This window comes from Phacochoerus africanus, chromosome 3 (assembly GCF_016906955.1).
Source record: "Phacochoerus africanus isolate WHEZ1 chromosome 3, ROS_Pafr_v1, whole genome shotgun sequence".
NCBI classification, from domain to species: Eukaryota; Metazoa; Chordata; class Mammalia; order Artiodactyla; family Suidae; genus Phacochoerus; species Phacochoerus africanus.
The window spans coordinates 125,298,928-125,318,636 of record NC_062546.1 but is presented as its reverse complement, the minus strand read 5'-3'; the positions used below and the strand labels follow the sequence as shown (position 1 = coordinate 125,318,636).

The 19,709-nt window shown below is 38.9% G+C and overlaps 1 protein-coding gene across 5 annotated transcripts in view; it reads right to left on the bottom strand.

Moving 5' to 3' along the window:
* Positions 1-19,234, bottom strand: part of IWS1 (interacts with SUPT6H, CTD assembly factor 1) — a 53,606-nt gene extending 34,372 nt beyond the window's left edge. For 3 of the 5 annotated variants that reach the window (XM_047772622.1, XM_047772624.1, XM_047772625.1), the window contains exons 1-2: positions 18,928-19,234; positions 16,363-16,481 (exon numbers count right to left, since the gene is read on the bottom strand). In XM_047772622.1, the coding sequence (XP_047628578.1) occupies positions 16,363-16,481; positions 18,928-19,147 (339 nt within the window). In that variant the 5' untranslated portion in view covers positions 19,148-19,234. Of the gene's footprint in view, positions 1-16,362; positions 16,482-17,081; positions 17,196-18,927 lie in introns of those variants that run through there. The other 2 variants (XM_047772623.1, XM_047772626.1) reach the window with 2 other exon arrangements.
* Between the last annotated feature and the right edge of the window lie 475 nt (positions 19,235-19,709).

Below are 19,709 nucleotides of genomic sequence, written 5' to 3'. Positions count from 1 at the left end.
CAAAGACAAAGGCTAAAATCTAACTCAAAGAAAGGAAGTGTAGATGGAATCAAAAGAGCTTGTAAGAAATAAGATAAACAAGGACAGCAATGGCCAAAAAGAACCTTCTAGGTGCTCTGATGTACTCCCCATAGGAATACTTTCTTGTATTAGTCACAGCCTCTCTGGGGAAAGATCAAATGAGAGGAGACACCACCATTACTCAATTCAAAGTGAGGCTGGAGCTAAAGGGGCTGTCACCAAGTTCAATGCCAGATGGATGGCCATGCCCTCTAGGCTTTGCTACAGTCAGAAAACAATGAGAAGCTAGGCACCATTTCCAAACAACCTCTTACTCAAAAGACCCACACACTATTTTTTTTTTTCTGTGAGACCCTCAGGATGGGAATACTACTTTTCTATGCAAATGAACTATATAAGCCTCTGAATTTTAAAATGCATATTCCCTTCAATAAATTTTCCATGGAAAAAAAAACCATGTGACCACAATCTACAACTAATTCCATGCTGTTCAAGAGATAGTCAAGTAAAATAACAAAAATTAGAACTGACAACTAGGAGTTCCCACCATGGCACAGTGGAAATGAATCTGACTAGGAACCATGAGGTTTTGGGTTTGATCCCTGGCCTCGGATCTGGTGTTGCTGTGGCTGTGGTGTAGGCTGGCAGCCGTAGCTCCAATTCAACCCCTAACCTGGGAACCTCCATATGCCTTAGGTGTAACCTTAAAAAGCAAAAAAAAAAAAAAAAAAAAAGAAAAAGAAAAGAAAAAGAAAGAACTGACAACTAGGTCATATTATGCTCAAATTGTTTTATTAAAAAATTATGTTTTCAGGAGTTCCCATCATGGCTCAGTGGAAACGCATCTGACTAGTATCCACAAGGATGTAGGTTTGATCCCTTGCCTCGTTCAGTGGGTTAAGGATCTGGCACTGCTGTAAGCTGTGGTGTAGGTAGCAGACACAGCTCGGATCTGGCACTACTATGGTTGTTGCATAGGCCAGCAGCTACAGTTGCAATTCGACCCTTAGCCTGGGAACCTCCATATCCCTCAGGTACAGCCCTAAAAAAGACAAAAAAACAAACAAACAAAAAAACCCAAAAAACCAAAAAAAACCCCAACCCCTATGTTTTTATGACTATTCAAAAACATTTTTAAGGAGTTCCCGCTGTAGTGCAGAAATTAAAAATCTGACTGCAGTGGCTCAGATCACTGCTGAGCTGTAGGTTCAATACCTGACCTAGCTCAGAAGGCATAAAGGACCTGGCTTTGCTACAGGTACAGCTTAGTTTGCAACTACAGCTTAGGTTCAATCCCTGGCCCAGGAACTTCCATATGCCGTGGGTGCAGCCATGAAGAGGAAAAAAAAAAAACATTTAAAATAAATCTTTCTCCTTTTTCCTATTTACTCTACCATGAAAGGTGTGTGAAGATTTTGAGGTCTCAAAGTGCTCTACACAGAACAAATATACTTAAAAATCCATACAACTATTGTGGAAAACAGTACAACGAATATGGAAAACAGTATGGAGGTACAACAGAAAACTAAATATAGAACTACCATATGACCCAGCAATCCCACTCTTGGGCATAAAACTGGATAAAACTTTCACTGAAAAAGATACACGCACCCCTATGTTCATTGCAGCACTATTCACAATAGCCAAGACATAGAAATAACCTAAATGTCTATGATAGATGAACGGATTAAGATATAGTATATACACACAATGGAATACTACTCAGCCGTAAAAAAGAACAAAACAATGCCATTTGCAGCAACATGGATGGAACTAGAGATTCTCTTACTAAATGAAGTCAGAAAGAGTAAGACAAATACTAGATGATATTACTTATATACGGAATCTAATACATCGCACAGATGAACCTTTCCACAGGAAAGAAACTCAGGGACTTGGAGAACAGACTTATGGTTGCCAACAGGGAGGGGGAAGGAGTGGGATGGACTAGGTGTCTGGTGTTAATAGATGCAAACTATTGCATTTGGAGTGGATAACAAAAATGCTGCTGTATAGCACAGGGGACAATATCTAGTCACTTACGATGGAACATGATGGAGGATAATGGGAGAAAAAGAATATATACATATGTATGACTGGGTCACTTTGCTATACAGAAGAAATTGACGGAACACGGTAAATCAACTATAATGGAAAAAATAAAAATCATAAAAAAAGAAAATTCCACTGATGTTAATATGTCTTTCAGGAACCTAGCCAAAAAGATGTTAATAACTTAAAAACAAATAATTTAAATATGTAATCAACTTATTACTGCAATTGCTTATATACAAATTGGTTTAGAAAAACCAAGCCTAAGCCTAAGAACATTACTTTTAAATTTTATTTCATATGGTAAGTCTCTTTTGCCTTAAAATAGTGTGGCCTCGACCTCATAAAGATTAACTCTGGACTACCCCCTAAGAAATAATCTGCCTACTCACCATAGAGGATAATTATAAGATAATGAAAGGGAACCACATTATGTCACCTCAAAATATGTCTCTTTGACATAAAAATTTTGATCTAGAGGAAATTAATATGCAGAAAACACAAGAGTAGCGCTCTCTTTTTTTTTTTTTTTTGGTCTTTTTGCCTTTTCTAGGGCTGCTCCTGTGGCATATGGAGGTTCCCAGGCTAGGGGTCCAATCGGAACTGTAGCCGCCAGCCTACGCCAGAGCCACAGCAACGCCAGATCCGAGCCGCATCTGCGACCTACACCATAGCTCACAGCAACGCTGGATCCTTAACCCACCAAGCAAGGCCAAGGATCGAACCCACAACCTCATGGTTCCTAGTCGGATTCGTTAACTACTGAGCCACGATGGGAATTCCAAGAGTAGCTCTCTTTACCTTTTCCTTTTTCTACCTAAAAGGCAGGATATTCCCTTTACTGGAGATAGACTGTCATCAACAGCAGAGAAATTGGCAAACAAACTTTACTACATTAGTTTCTTCCCATGTATTTACCTTTCCAGTTGGCCAGTCTTGGAAGCCTAGAACTGCTTTCCTTTGTCCTGTCATTTCTCCACAAAATTGTTATCCTTTGTTGAAGATGCTATATAAGCTAGAATTTTAAGCTGTTGCTTTGAATTTCTGCCTGTTGGGTTTTCTTCCTTCTGTGTGATGTATGCTGCACATGTTAATAAAACTCATTTGTTTTTCTCTTGTTAATGTCTTTTTGTTAAGGAGTTCCAGCTGAAAACCTAAGATGGATAGAGGTAAAATTTTGCCTCCCTACATACACTATAACTGGTATTACAGTTTTCAAAGCTGTTCCGTAAGTTTTATTTTATCTTCCTAATAACTTTTTTTAGCCTACTGTCAAGATGGTGAAGCTGAGGCTAAGAGAGATGAAATAATTTTTCTAGCTGACAGTTATTATGGTTATTAAGTGACAAAGCCAATATCTGAAACCATATTTTGGCCATCACTCTGCCTTTCACTCTAAAAAGTTATGCAAATATAAAATCATATCACCATTACCCAAGAGAGATTTGCTATTACACCATCTAACTCAAAGTTAACCCTTCAGTATCATCTTCCATTAAGCTCTTCTACTTTCCAGCCACAATACTCCATTCTTGAAATATAACAGGTTCTGCTCAATTCTAGGCCTTTGAACCTGCCCCTTTCTCCAGCTAGAATTATTACCACCACCCTTAACCAGCTTTTCCATCTGGTAATGTCACATTCATTCCTCAGAGACCACTCAGCCCACCCTCCCAACCTCCACATGTGCCCTTCATGTAATTTTTAAATATATTTTTAAATATTTGATGCATCCTAATAAAAATAGGTGACCACATTAAATGACGGGACAACTATTCAAATTATTCTCCCTTTGATTTTAAATATTAATGTGGTAATTTTTTAAAACAGAAAAGTATAAAGAAAATTACAATCACCTTTAATAACACAACCCAAAGATCAACATCATTTACATTTTGTTATAAGGAATGTTCTCTTAATCTCCTCTGTGTGAATTTACTTTTAAAAAGTAAACTAGGATCTAAAATTATAATTAATTTTGGGAGTTCCCGTCATGGCACAGTGGTTAACAAATCCGACGAGGAACCATCAGGTTGCGGGTTCGGTCCCTGCCCTTGCTCAGTGGGTTAACGATCCGGCGTTGCCGTGAGCTGTGGTGTAGGTTGCAGACACGGCTCAGATCCCGCGTTGCTGTGGCTCTGGCGTAGGCCAGTGGCTACAGCTCCGATTCGACCCCTAGCCTGGGAACCTCCATATGCCATGGGAGCGGCCCAAAGAAGTAGCAAAAAGACAAAAAAAATAAATAAAATAAAATAAAATTATAATTAATAGTATGTATGTATCTTTCAAGTAACATGTTAGATTTTCCCAAGTCATGAAATATTCTTTGAAAACAATTTTAATGGCTGCACTGCCATTCTTACAAATGTTCTATTTATATTTTAATCACCCATTTTTTTATGTTGTTGGATATTTACTGTTTCCTTTCCTATGCTTTCGATGCTTCATTTGTCCACTTCAGTGTTCTCAACCTAAGGGTGGTTCTGGCTCCTTCTCTAAGGGGCCATTTGTGAATGTGAAGGGCCATTTTCGTTTGGCAATGACTGGAGAGGATGTTACTTACTATCTTTGCATTTAATGCTTGGGAACCAAGACACTAAACATCCTGGAATATGCAGGCCTGCCTCCAAATGCCAAAAGTGGGCTTACTCAGAATCTCCTGTTTAGGAAAGCAGGACAAGGCTTGTGCTCTTGGTGCAGGAGGAAGACAAAGACAGGACTCAAACCCACACAAGAAGGAGACCCAATAAGATGAAAGAGCCAAAGGGCTCAATAGAGACTGTGGTAATAGACAAGTAAAGCATCCTGGGTTCTTCTGGGATGTGAACTGGGGAATATAATAGACTTTTGACCAGTTAGCAAAAGAAAGAAAAATGACACCAAATGAAGGCTTTTTGATATGAGAATGAAAACCTCAGCTGGCCCACTCTCCAGTAAAATTGGTTAAAAGTATTTTTAAAAAGCCCAAAGAATGGTCCTAAGGGAAAAGCAAATAAGCATCTACCCCAAAAAAAGCACAAAAATATACTCCAGGTTGCTGCAGCCAAAAACCAATGGTTCTCTCTCCCTCCAGCTTCCAGGGCGGGCGGCCGGGGGTGTTGTTCCCAAAAAGAGCATGATGTCATCCTTTCTCAATCTGCCGCCAGCTACATGTTGCTGGAGACAAATTCTAGGCAAGTGGGCTCCCAACTTCTGGCCAGCCCTCAATCACAGTAAGAAGGTGCTACTTTTGGAACAGCATGCTGAGAATACTGGGGCCCTAACACCCTTGCCCCAATTTGTGTGACAGTGGTTCCATGCCAAGAGTACCTCAGATACTACCCAATGCCCCCCCAACACTGAGAGCTCAGCTTCTAGAGGTGGGATGTCACTGAGAGAAACTTGCCATCTCACATACAAACACACCACTAAATTGGAGCCCTGGCTCAGAGTTTTACTTGGGAAAGTAGGGAATAAATTAGACAACTTCTAATTTCTTTTTCTTTTTGTTTTTTTGGTTCTTTTTAGGGCCACACCTGTGGCATATCCAAGTTCCCAGACTAGGGATCAAACTGGAGCTGCAGCTGCTGGCCTATACCATAGCCACAGCAATGCTGAATCCAAGCCATGTCTGCAACCCATGCCACAGCTTGCAACACTAGATCCTTAACCCATTGAGTGAGGCCAGGGATCAAACCCACATCCTCATGGACACTAGTCGGTTCTTAACCTACTGGGCCACAACGGGAACACCTAGATAGCTTCTAATTTTTCCCCAAAGAAACTGACTTTATTTGTTAGGCAAGCCTGGGGAAGTTCAGGCTAAGGCACTCTTAGTAACACTGGAAGTTGTGGTAGAAGGCACCAGGGAGGAGATTCAAGATACAGGATAAACTATAGGTCAGCTAGTTTGCAAGAGATAACCAGGTAATAAGATAGGTGGGAGGAGTCATCTTGGGGTCAGAACGAATAAAACTCAGACCTCAGAAACTATTCCTTCAAAGGAGTCAGACTTTGATAAGATTATCTTGTTGAGCAATTTATGCCGTAGGGCATTGCTGAAAATAACAGAGCAGGCGTACTCACTGCAGCACAGTGGTAACAAACTCAATTAGTATCCATGAGAATGTGAATCTGATCGCTCAATGGGTTAAGGATCCAGCAATACCATTGGCGTGAGCTGTGGTGCAGGATGCAAACCAGGCTCGGATCTGGCATTGCTGTGGCTGAGGCGTAGGCAGGCAGCTGCAGCTCCAATTGGACCCCTAGCCTGGGAACTTCCATATGCCATGGGTGCAGCCCTAAAAAGTAAAAGAAAATAACAGAGCAATCAATGGAGTTGGACAGCTGATTTTGGTCAGAGAAAGAGAAAAAGAGAGTCCTGCTAATACTACCATCATCCCAGGTTAACTTTGAACATGTGCCAAACTGCACATTCCTGAGGATGCAACATCAGAGATTTAAAACTGTGGGTGAGGAAAGAAAATTCACTAAAATAATCCAGTGGATCACAAAACAAGCAATTAACAAAAACAAGCCCCTGGTCTGGGTGGGACCAGTATCCAGAGTTGATACCACACGTTAATCTAAAACATCCAGTTTCCAACAAAAAATTAAGAGGCATGCAAAGAAATCAGAAAATCTGACCCATAACCAGGAAAAAAGTAGGTAACAGATATCAGATTTATCAGAAAAAGACAGCTGTATTAAATTAAGGAAACAATAGATGGTAAAGTAATAAATTTTTTTGGCTGTACCCACAGCATGCAGAAGTTCCTGGGCCAGGACTGAACCTGAGCCACAGCAGTAACAATGCCAACTCTTTAATTGTGAGGCCAACAGAGAACTACATTTTGTTGTTGTTGGAAAAGTAATAGTTATAACAATGTATTGTTGGGTTTTTAACTTTAATAGATATAATATGTATAACAATACTATAACAAAATGGCAAAAAGAACATAGCTACATAGCACTAAGCTTAATATATGTATCATTGGAATTAAGCTATCATAATCTAAAGCTGATTCTGGTTAAATTAAAACATGTGGTAAACTCCAGAATCACTAAAAACAAAACAAAACAAAAAAAACCTCAAAAATATAGTGGAGGAGTTTCCGTCATGGCACAGCGGAAATGAATCTGACTAGAACCATGAGGTTGTGGGTTCGATCCCTAGCCTGGTTCAGTGGATTAAGGATCTGGTGTTGCCGTGAGCTGTGGTGTAGGTCACAGCCGAGGCTCAGATCTGGCATTGCTGTGGCTTTGGCGTAAGCTGGCAGCTGCAGCTCTGATTAGACCCCTAGCCTGGAGACCTCCATATGCCTCAGGTGCGGTCCTGAAAAGACAAAAAAAAAAAAAAAAGGAAATACCAAAGAAATTAAAATGCACTGAGTATTAAAAATACCTGTTCACTGAAAACATGTATTACTGGATTAGGTAATTAGGTAAAAAGACAAACCAACATCAAAAACATAAAATGCAGGGAGGGGAGTGCAAAAATGTATAACTTCAGTATGTATTTGAAGTTATCAGCTTAAAGTCTAGTACAAGAAATTTTATATCAGTCACAATGCAAAAAGATATACTAGCTATATAAAAAAATTTTTTAAATAATCTATGCATACTGTTACAGAAAATCATCAAACCAAAGGAAGAGAGCAAACCAAAGAAATGACAAAACAGTCAGAAAACAACAAAATGGCAATAGTAAGTTCATATCTACCAATATTTACTATAAATAGACTCAATTCTCCAACCAAAAGTTGAATGTGTGGAAGAAAAAAAAAAAAGACCGGAGTTCCCACTGCAGTGGCTCAATCACTGTGGAGGCGCAGGTTTGGTCCCCAGCCTGGCACAGTGCGTTAAAGGATTCGGGACTGCCGCTGAGTCACAGCTGCAGCTCAGACTCAATCCCTGGCCTAGGAACTTCCATATGCCACAGGCGCAGCCTTAAAAAAAAAAAAAAAACAACAAAGACCAAACTATATGCTGTTTTCAACAGACTCACTTCAGCTTGTAGCACAAACACAGGCTGAAAAAAAAAATGGATGGAAAAAGATATTCCATACATATGGAAAACAAATGAAAGGATAGCTATATTTATAATCAGAGAAAAGAGACTTTTAACCAAAAATTGTAAGATACAAAGAAAGTCATCATATAATGATAAAAGACTTAACAAAAAATTTAATATTTGTAAATATGTATGCACTTAACATCAGAGGACCCAAATGTTAACAGACTTAAAGGAAGAAATAAGACATCAACACAGTAATAGTAGGGGACTTCAATAACTCACTTTCAATAATGGTTAAATCATCCAGACAGAAAAATCAATAAGGAAAACACTGGACTTAAACCGTACATTAGACCAAACAGACTTAACAGATATTTACAGAACATTCAATCCAACAGCAGCAGAATACACATTCTTCCCAAGTGCACAAGCAACGATCTTCGATACAGATCATCTACTGGGCCACAAAGTTTTAATAAATTTAAGAAAATTGAAATCACACCAAACATCCTTTCTGACCAAAATATGAAACTAGAAATCAATTACAAGAAGAAAACTGAAAATTTCACAAATATGTGGAGATTAAACATGGGAGGGGGAGGGAGTGGGAGGGATCGGGAGTTTGGGCTTATCAGACACAACTTAGAATAGATTTACAAGGAGATCCTGCTGAATAGCATTGAGAACTTTGTCTAGATACTCATGTTGCAACAGAACAAAGGGTGGGGAAAAAATGTAACTGTAATGTATACATGTAAGGATAACTTGATCCCCTTGCTGTACAGTGGGAAAATAAAAAGTAAAAAACAACAACAACAACAACAACCAAAAAAACCATGTTACTGAATAACCAATGGGGAAAAAGAGAATTCAAAAAATATCTTGAGACAAACGAAAACTGAAATGCAACATACTAAAAGTTATGAATACAGCAAAGCAGTTATAAGAGGGAAGTTTAGAGCCTACATTAAAAAAAAATGAAATCTCAAATCACAACTTTATACCTCAAGGAACTAGAAGAAGATAAAAGAACTAATAAAGTTATTAGTAGAAAAGAAATAACAAAGATTGGAGCAGAAATAAAATAGAGACTAAAAAGATAATAGAAAGTTAAATAAAATTAAAATCTGTTTTAAAGAATACTTTAGACTTACTAAGGAAAAAAAAGATGCAAAGAAATAAAACTATAACAGAAGGAGGAGACATTACAATTGATATCACACAAACACAAACAATCATAAAAACTAAGAACAATTATACTCCAAGAAACTGGACAATCTTTAAGAAATGGATAAATTAATAGAAACACAGAACCTACCAAGATTGAATCATGAAGAAATAGAAATTTTAAATAGACTAATTACTGTGAGGAGACTGAATCAGTAATCAAAAACCTCCCAACATAGAAAAGTTCAGGATCAGATGACTTCACTGTTGAATTCCACCAAACACTTAAAGAATTAATACCAGCCCTTCTCAAATGCTGCCAAAAAACTGAAGAGGAGGGAACACTTTCAAATTCATTTTTTGGGAGTTCCCAGTCGTGGCACAGCGGAAACGAATCTGACTAGGAACCATGAGGTTGTGTGATCAATCCCTGGCCTCGCTTAGTGGGTTAAGGATCCAGTGTTGCTGTGAGCTGTGGTGTAGTTCACAGACACGGCTTGGATCCAGCATTGCAATGCCTCTGGCGTAGGCTGGAAGCTAACAGCTCTGATTCGACCTCTAGCCTGGGAACCTTCTTGTGCTGTGAGTGCAGCCCTAAAAGACAAAACAAAAAACAAAAAAACAAAAAAAAAAGGGAAACAAACACATTTTATGAAGCCAAACACTACCCTGATACCAAAACCAAATACGGACACCAGAAAAGAAATTACAAGCCAACATCCCTGATGAACAAACACACGTAAAAATCCTCAACAAAAAATTCACAAACCAAATTCGATAATACATTAAAAGAATCATATACCTTGATCAAGAGGGGTTTACTCCAGGGATGCAAGGATGTCTCAACAGCTACAGATCAATAAACGTAATACATATATTAACAAAATGAAGGCTAAAAATCACACAATCATCTCAATAGATGCAAAAAAAAAAGCTTAACAAAAGTCAACATCAACTTATGACAAAAACTCTCAACAAATTGGGTAAAGAGAGAATGTATCTTAACATAATAAAGGCCACAAGACAAGCCCACAGCTAACATTGCACTCAATGGTGCAAAGCTGAATGCTTTTCCTCTAAGATCAGAAACAAAACAAGAATGCCCACTCTCACTACTTTTATACAGCATTGTAATGGAAGTCTTAACAATTAGGCAAGAAAAAGAAATAAAAGGCATTCAAATCTGAAAGGAAGAAGGAACACTGTCATTATATACAGAAAACCACAGACTCAACCAGAAAATTGTTAAAGCTAATCAATAAATTCAGTAAAGTTGCAAGATACAAATCAATATACAAAAATCTGTTGCATTTCTTTACACTAACAATGAACTATCAAAATTAAGAAAACAATCCCATTTAGAAATGCATCAAAAAGAATGAAATATCTAGGAATAAATTTAACCAACAAAGTTACTGAAAACTGTAAGACACAGATGAAATTGAAGATGACATAAATAAAGACATTCACATTCCACGCCTATGGATTGGAAAAATATTTTTTTTAAATGACCATACTACCCAAATGCAATCCATCTCAAAATTGCAATGGCATTTTTCATAAAACTAAAATAATCCTAAAACTTGTAAGGAACCACAAAAGAGCCTAAATAGTCAAAACAATCTTGAGAAAGAACAAAGCTGGAGGCATCACATGCCCTGCTCTCAAACTATATTACAAAGTTACAGCAATCAAAACAGTATGGTATTGGAGTTCCCGTTGTGGCTCAGTAGTTAATGACTCCAACTAGGAACCATGAGGTGGCGGGTTCAATCCTTGGCCTTGCTCAGAGGGTTAAGGATCCCACTGAGCTGTGGTGTAAGTTGCAGATGTGGCTTGGATCCCGCGTTGCTGTGGCTCTGGTGTAAGCTGGCAGCTACAGCTCCGATTGGACCCCTAGCCTGGGAACCTCCACATGCTGTGGGAATGGCCCAAGAAATGGCAGAAGAACAAAAAAAAAAAACAAAAAAAACAGTATGGTATTGGCATTAAAAAGAGACACATTTAAACAAAGGAGAAAAAAGAAAGAGACACACATAGATATAAAGAACAGAAAAAAGAGCACAAAAACCCATGAATATATGGTTGATTAATCTACAACAAAAAGGTCAAAAATATACAATGGAAAAAAATATATATATACAATGGGAAGGAACAGTCTCTTCAATAAATGGTGTTGGGAAAACTGGACAGCTACATGCAAAAGAATCAACCTGGATTACTTTCACACCATATACAATATACTAAAAATGGAACAAAGACTTATTAAGACCTAAAACCATAAAACTCCTAGAAGAAAACATAGGCAATACACTCTTTGACACTGGTCTCAGCAAAATTTTTTGGATATGTCTCCTCAGGCAAGGGAAGCAAAAGCTGAAATAAACAAATGGAACTATATCAAAACAAAAAGGTTTGGGGGTGGGGGGATGCGCTGGGGTCGTGGGATGGAAATGCTATAAAATTGGATTGTGATGATCATTATACAAATATAAATGTAATAAATTCATTGAGTAATAAAAAAATAATTTAAAAAAAGCTTTTGCACAGCAAAGGAAACTATCAACAAAATGATGTCTGCCTACTGAATGGGATAAGATATTTTTAAGAAAATATATCTGATAAGCAGCTAATATCCAAAAATACACATTCATACAACATTAAAAAAATAATAACCCAATAACAAAACCAACAGAGAATCTGACTAGACATTTGTCCAAAGAAGACATATACAGATGGTCATCAGACATATGAAAAGATGCTCAGCATCACTCATCATCAGGGAAATGCAAATCAAAACCACAATGAGACATCGCCTTATGCCTGTCAAAACTGGCTCTTTTCAAAAAAACCCAAAAAACAAAAAACAAAGAAATAGCAAGCTTTGGAGAGGATGTAGAAGGGAAGGGAACCCCCACAGACTGCTGGTAGGAATGTAAACTGGTGCAGCAACAAAAACACTGGGAACAACTTACCATGTCCAGCAACTGACAAATGAATCAACAAAATGTATTATATCCAAAGAATGGAATATTACTGATCACAAAAAGGAATGAAGTACTGATAGATGCTACAACTTGGATAAACCTTGAAAGCATTATTAAGTGAAAGATGCCAGTCACAAAACACGTTTTATAATGCCATTCACATAAAATGCCCAGAACAAAGTGGGATTAGGGGGCAGGGGTGATAAGGAGGTAATAAATAGCTATAAGGTTTTTTTTTGAGGTAATGAAAATATTCTAAATTTGACTACAGTGATGAGTGATCGTTGTGAATATACTAAAGACCACTGAATTGCACACTTTAAATTTCATGATGAATAAAATATTAAAATTTAAGTAACAGGATAGGTATTGAGTTTTCCTTTTGCCTCAGACTCCAATATGGAACAACAAACAACTGTTAAAGATCCTGACTTAAGTTTTCGATTTTTTTTTTTTTCTTTTTGGCTGCACCAACAGCAGGCAGAAGTTCCTGGGCCAGGGATCAAACTGGAGCCATAGCAGTGACCCAAGCCACTGAAGTGACAATGCCAGATCTTCAACCCACTGAGCCACTAGAGAACCCCTGCATTAATTTTAAGTTTTAAAAGATTATCTTGATTTTTTTCAACACTTTCTTTAGAGGTCTAAAAAAATACATGTTGAGTGAGTACTATAAGTGAAATGAATTAAAACAACTAGCCTAAACTCCAAAATGCAAATGGGCAAAACACATTATTTGGAAAATCATGTTTTGAGTACCATCTTGCAGCAGGCAAAATAATGCCCTCCCCCAAAGATGTCCACTTCCTAATTCCCAGAACCTATGAATATGTAAAAGGGATATGCTGACATAACTAAGGACAGGGAGATTATACTGGATTATCTGAGTAGGGTTTTTATAGGAAGGAGGGTCCTTATAGGAGGGAGGTGGGAGGATCAGAATAAGAGACAGAGATGTGAGGACTGAATCTGAGAGATCTGAAGGTGCTATGGCTCTAACTTTGAAGATGGAGGAAGGAGTCATGTGCCAATGAATGTAAGTGGCCTGTAGAACTGGAGAAGGCAAGGAAACAAATTTTCCCTTAGAGAAGGAACACAGCCCTCAGGACACTTGATTTTAACCCAGTGAGACCATTTTGGACTTCTGACCTCCAGAATTGTAAGACAACAAATTTCTTGTTATTGTTGTTTTTGTTTTTAGGGACACACCTGCAGCATATGGAGGTTCCCAGGCTAGAGGTCCAATCGGAGCTACAGTTGCCGGCCTACACCACAGCCACAGCCACACAGGATCCAAGCTGTGTCTGTGACCTATACCAACACTCACGGCAGCGCTGGATTCCCAACCCACTGGGTGAGGCCACGGATCAAACCTGCAACCTCATGTTTCCTAGTCGGATTTGTTTCCACTGTGCCACCAGGGGAACTCCAAATCTCTGTTGCTTTTAGCTACTAAATCTGTTCAGGTTGTTATGGCAGCAACAGAAAAACAATACGTATCTTCTAAGTTTTGGGCCTATAATCTGCACTGCTCCATTTAAGATAATAGTACTCTTTTAAGGGTAAAATTGGCAAATTGCACCAAATTTGCTAGTATCAAATTAGGTACCAAAGTGAAACTAATTTGCAAGTTTAGTAAATTAGGATAACTCTCCTGGAGGGGAATATCTATGAAAAGCACAAAAATATGTTCATGGCAGAACTTATAATAGCTAAACAGTCTAAACATTAATTATGAAACTGTTGAATAAGTAATGTTCCATCCATACTATGAAATATTATCCCACCATTAAAAATTACGCTTAGTTTAAAAAAAATAGAAAAAATGAGAAGTACAAAAAAATTATGCTTAGTGAGAATCTTTAATGACATGAGGAAATACATAAGTATAATCTTAAAGGGATAAAAATGTTATATAGATACAAAATATATATAGTAAAATCTCAAGTAACTTTAAAATGTATACATACATTGTATATAAAAAGGAGAGTAAAAATCCAAGAGAAGTAATAATAAAAAGCTAACAGTCATTTCTGTCAGGAGCATGCTAACTTTAATTTTCTTTTTAAAATTTTTATATGATTTCCAAATTTCAACATGCACATTCATTTGGAATCTATCTAATTTTTAAAAAGTAGCTGAAAAAAGAAAGTCAACACTACATTTATAACTAAAGCATAAAGCCATGAGTCAATCTCCTGATATTGTTTTCCAAAATAGAAAGATAGTACACATTAAATATACCTTTACAATGTTTATGTTATCAATTTCTACTTATCAATTATATAATTAATTAGAATTTAGTCTAAATGCTTAAGAGCACACAAAAAACTGAATGACATCAAAATAACTAAAAGATAAGCCTTCCTCTCCTACCTCTGATCTCACCTGCTCCCTAGTTCTATCTTGCCACAATGGCTCCCACCTTAGGATCTTTGTTTGGAATGTTCTTCCCCCACATAGCCACGTGGCTATTTTGTTACTTCCTTTCATGCTTTGACTCAATGTCACTTTCCTTTTTTTTTTTTTTTTTTTTTGTCTTTCGTCTTTTTTGTTGTTGTTGTTGTTGTTGCTATTTCTTGGGCCGCTCCTGCGGCATATGGAGGTTCCCAGGCTAGGGGTCCAATCAGAGCTGTAGCCACTGGCCTACGCCAGAGCCACAGCAACGCGGGATCCGAGCCGCATCTGCAACCTACACCACAGCTCACGGCAACGCCGGATCGTTAACCCACTGAGCAAGGGCAGGGACCGAACCCGCAACCTCATGGTTCCTAGTCGGATTCGTTAACCACTGCGCCACGACGGGAACTCCCCCCCACCCCTTTTTTTTTTTTTTTTTCCGGTCTTTCCTGGTCATGGTATCTAGAAGTTCCCAGGCCAGGGAGCGAATGTGAGTTGGAGCTGCAACCTACACCACAGCTACAGCAACACTGGATCTTTTAATGCACTGCACCAGGATAGGGATGGAACCAGTACCTCCAAAGACAAGCTGGATCATTAACCAACTGCACCACAGTGGGAACTCTGTAAATGTCACTTTCTTAATAAGGTCTACATGGTTCTCCTAATTTAACAAAACCTGCCCTCCATCTGGCACCCATCACTCTGTTCTAAATTTCTGCTTTCTCCACAGTATTTATCATCGTCTAATAAGCTACACAATTTTTAAAAAAATGTGTATTGTTTGATGTCTTTCTCCCCCTACTGAAAATAAATCCAAGAAGAGAAGGATTTTGGTGGCAGTGGAAACTCATTTAGTCACTGATATGTCCAAAGAGCCTGAAACATAGCAGGTGCTCAATAAATATTTGGATATATGTGTATACTGGTAATATGTCAAAGAGCAGAGTCAATAATATAGTCTCTAACGATTGCATGTACTATGTACAACTGGACAATAGTCTCCGCATGTGCAGTCAAGCAAATAAATGGCATGTGAATCTTAGGAAAATTTGGCCATCTTTACCATTCCTACATGTTTCAGTTTGTATTTTCTGAAAACTTACAGTTTATTTATTGGAAAAGTCCCGATTTTATTTTGTTAACATTGTGTAGTACTGACTCTATAACCAGGAAAGCAAATTAAACAGTTCAAATATATTTATGTATTAGGCCAAACATGTTGAAATGCTGTACACAAGATCCAACACTATTCTCTATTATTAAGCAAAACAGCTTTTTAAATTTTGTTTGTTGTTATTACATACACTGTATACATTGGTACAGTTCATATGAAGAAAGTCAAATCCTGATATAAATTTGATAGGTGATAACACCCATAACTTTCTACTTCAATTGTATTTCCTCAGACTGCAAACTCTCACTGCTCTAAGACATCACTCTGGGAATGGGGAATCCTGGTCAAATGTCAAATGCCTGGCCTATCTTCTGAATCAATAAGCACAGTTGAAACTGACTAATATCCGAAATGGGACTAAATCAGAACTCATTTCCCTATGATTACATAAGTAACCACACTATCCCTATTTATTTTAAAAGTAGTTCTCTGTTATTATTTTATAATCCTTTACTTCAAGAGTTTGAAGCTTAGACCCTATGACAGGGGTCTCTTCAACTCCTAAATAAAACAAGTCTCGGAGAACGCAAGGGAAAAGCTCCCCAAAGATGTTTAGCCAATACCTCTGAATGACGTTCTACACTTCCAGTGTCTGATCCAGAGTGCTGCTCATTTACATCATCCTCAACGTCTGACCCTGAATCCCGTTCATCCTGTACTGGGGTAGCGCCACCATCATCTGCTTAAAAATAAAACAAAAACCCACTTAAGGTGTAAGATGGATGACATCTACAACTGAAATGAACACAATGAATCAAGAATAATGTAAGAGCAAAGGTTACCACTGATGAAGTATAACTAATGATGCTAACTTGTGAATAAGACAACAGTATAATATTTGTACAAACACCAACAGTGATAACATGTATTATTCACACATGTGGCAGCGAAAATACATAAAGGAATGTGAAGCTTAGGAAACATCAACGAGGACCGAGTCAACAAACTCTAAATAATAGTATGCACTTTATTTCATCTTTATGTTAAAATAACAGTCTATTTTCTCCACAGCACACACTTACCACCTTCTAAATGTACTACACAACTTACCAAGTTAATTTTGTTTAATGTGGGTCTTTCCTCACTTGAATGCAAGTGCCAAAAGAGCAGGGATTTTGGTTCGCTGTTGAATCCCTGGAGCTCAGAACACTGCTCTGTACATGATGTACAGTATTTGTTTATGAATGAAGAGTACAAAGAACTCTAGTCCAGAAATTGTTCAAACTCCTTAAAAGAGAGCATATACTACTACACTATTATTATAAAACGAATTGCAACCTACCTTTAAGCATACTTTAAAAATGCAAAGTAAGGGGCGCCTGCTGTTGGTGCAATGGAATTAGCAGCGTCTTGGGAGCACTGAGACACAGGTTTGATCTCCAGTTCAGGCCAGTGAGTTAAGGATTCAGCATAAGGTCACTACTGTGGCTAGGATCTGAAGCCTGGCCCAGGGACTCCATATGCTGCAGATCAACCAAAAAAAAAAAGGATAAAATTGTACTGAGAGGAATGTGGGGCTGTTGGAGGACATGGGAAGCCTTAGTTAGAAAGTTTGATTAAAAAAAAATTTTTTTTCCTTTTATGGCTGCACCTGTAGCATATGGAATGAAGTTCCTGGGAGAGGGGTTCAATCAGAGTTGCAGCTGAGGCCTGTGCCATAGTCATAGCCAACACCAGATCCAAGCCTCATCTGTGACCTACACTGCAGCCTGAGGCAACGCCAGATCCTTAACCCACTGAGCAAGGGCAGGGATCACACCCACATCCTCACAGAGACAATGCTGGGTCCTTAACCTGATGAACCACAATGGGAACTCCCAAAATAAATAAATTTCAAAAATGAACTATAGACAATTACAAGAAAACCAAAAATTTGTTTAAGAATGAAATCACTACATGTTTATGACTACTTAGGTAAGGAGTAAAGCATACTTAAATTTTAATATATTTAATATTTTATTAACTAGTCAATAAAAATTACATTTTAACAGTTAAAATACGGGGGAGAAGAGGGCACAGAAGAGGCTAAAATCCTAGTCCTAGGATAAAAGGAAATCATTTCAGAATGCCTAAAAAAGATGCACTAAGATACAACATAAATTAGGAATACAGGAATAAACAAAAAACAGCTTAAAAAATGAACATTCAAGGAACTAACTTTTCATGTCTTTCAGCACTTTATATGAATGTATTATATATGAGTACTTGTTTTAAAATAATTTAAAAACACAAATGAAGTGACAACTAATTTGAAAACATAGGAAAAAACGTTTAAAGCAGTATATTGTCATTACTACTCGCCGTCAAATAAGGAATTGAAGGTAACTCAAAACAGAAAAGAAGGTAGTTAACGCTCAGAAAATTATTTAAGCACTTTTTGATAAAGAATACTCAATGGAACTAGGACACAAAGGGAAGCAAAAGAAACGTTTTTATTCCCCACGAGATCCTGCCTTATTCGTCTCTCGATCTCCAGTGCCTAGCACAGAGTTAGCGGAGTGGGACAGAGAGCTCATTGAGTAAACAGGTAAAGAAAGGAGAACAAACTCAGGCGAGGAGAAAAAGGAAAGCTCTCAATGTGAAGGACGGGCACCAAAATCACCAGTTAAGTCCCAGAGATACATATTCTAAAATATGTATACAACTCAAATAAGTGTTCTACATTTTCTTTAATGGGAGAAACTAGTTTGCAGGCGAGATCGAATTAGTCCCAACTCCGAGTGAAACGTCTGGAGAAGATAAGATACCATATACCCTCATATACCCCTTGGATTCTCGAAAAATACTCTCAACTCCTGAAAAGGAAAAAAAAAAAGTCCCGTATCAGGAGAGACCTTCCCTATTACTTTGCACAAAGAAAGCGCCTAATACCTAGAAGTGACTCCCCAATCTCAACACCTTTAGCCGACTCAGAAGACCGCTGTCCCCCTAGAATCCTCTCTCCAAGATTCCAACTTTGGGGCCCGCAGCCGGTCGGCGGGCTCTCCCCGCTCTGCCTCGGTCCTCTTCGGGCCGAGTCCGGCAAGGGAACGTCTCTGGGGCCTCCCCCCTTTCCCGCCGGGTGCGAGGCCAAGTTCTGCCAAGTAACCACTCAGCCCCCAGCCCTGTACCCTACGTCCCTGCCCCACCTGACTGGTCGCCGCTGTAATATTCCGAGTCCATTTCAGGCGGCTCTCGGCGGGGAGTGTCTGCGCCCCGCGCCGCCCCCGTCACCTCCTTCCCGGCGCTGTGACCACGGATGGCGCTAGCCCGGTGCTCAGAGGCTCCCGCCCGACCAAAGGGTTTGGAGAGTGCGGAGAATAAGGCAACAGGCAGCGGTAGAACACTTTGATCTAGAAATCCCAGCATCAGAGGCCCAACCCGGCGGGCGGGCAAAGCGTGTGGGTCAGCGCTCCACTTCCCAGAAGCACCTCTAGGGCCAAAATGGCGTCTGCCCACGACCCTCAAAAGAATGCAGTGCGCAAGCGCCGTCATCTGTCACCCGGCCAATGAGAAGACGCGACGGTAATAACGCACGTCACGGCCGGAAAGGAGACTAGTGGGGAAACAGAGCGGGAGTCGAAACTGCAGTTTAAAACCTCCCTTTGGAGGAACCTATCTCTGGTTCCCATGGAGATGATAATATTACCTTATTGGCTCTCCGTCTGCGCCTTGTTTGAGGATCTTCCGAAAAATGAAGACCCGCTAAAATTAAAATTTCCATGCTACGGTAATTAACTATCGCTCCCGTCATGCAGCGAGGCTCCTGATTCCCGCCTTTAGTACGGGGAAGCAGTGTCGCATTGCTCTCTGGGACTTGTGGTTCCAAGTCTAACGCACTATGATGCTTTACTAAGTGGCATGATCAAAAGAGCCTCTTTTCAAGGGATTTTTCTTCCTTTCTAAAAAAACTACTGAATTTCCATATTAA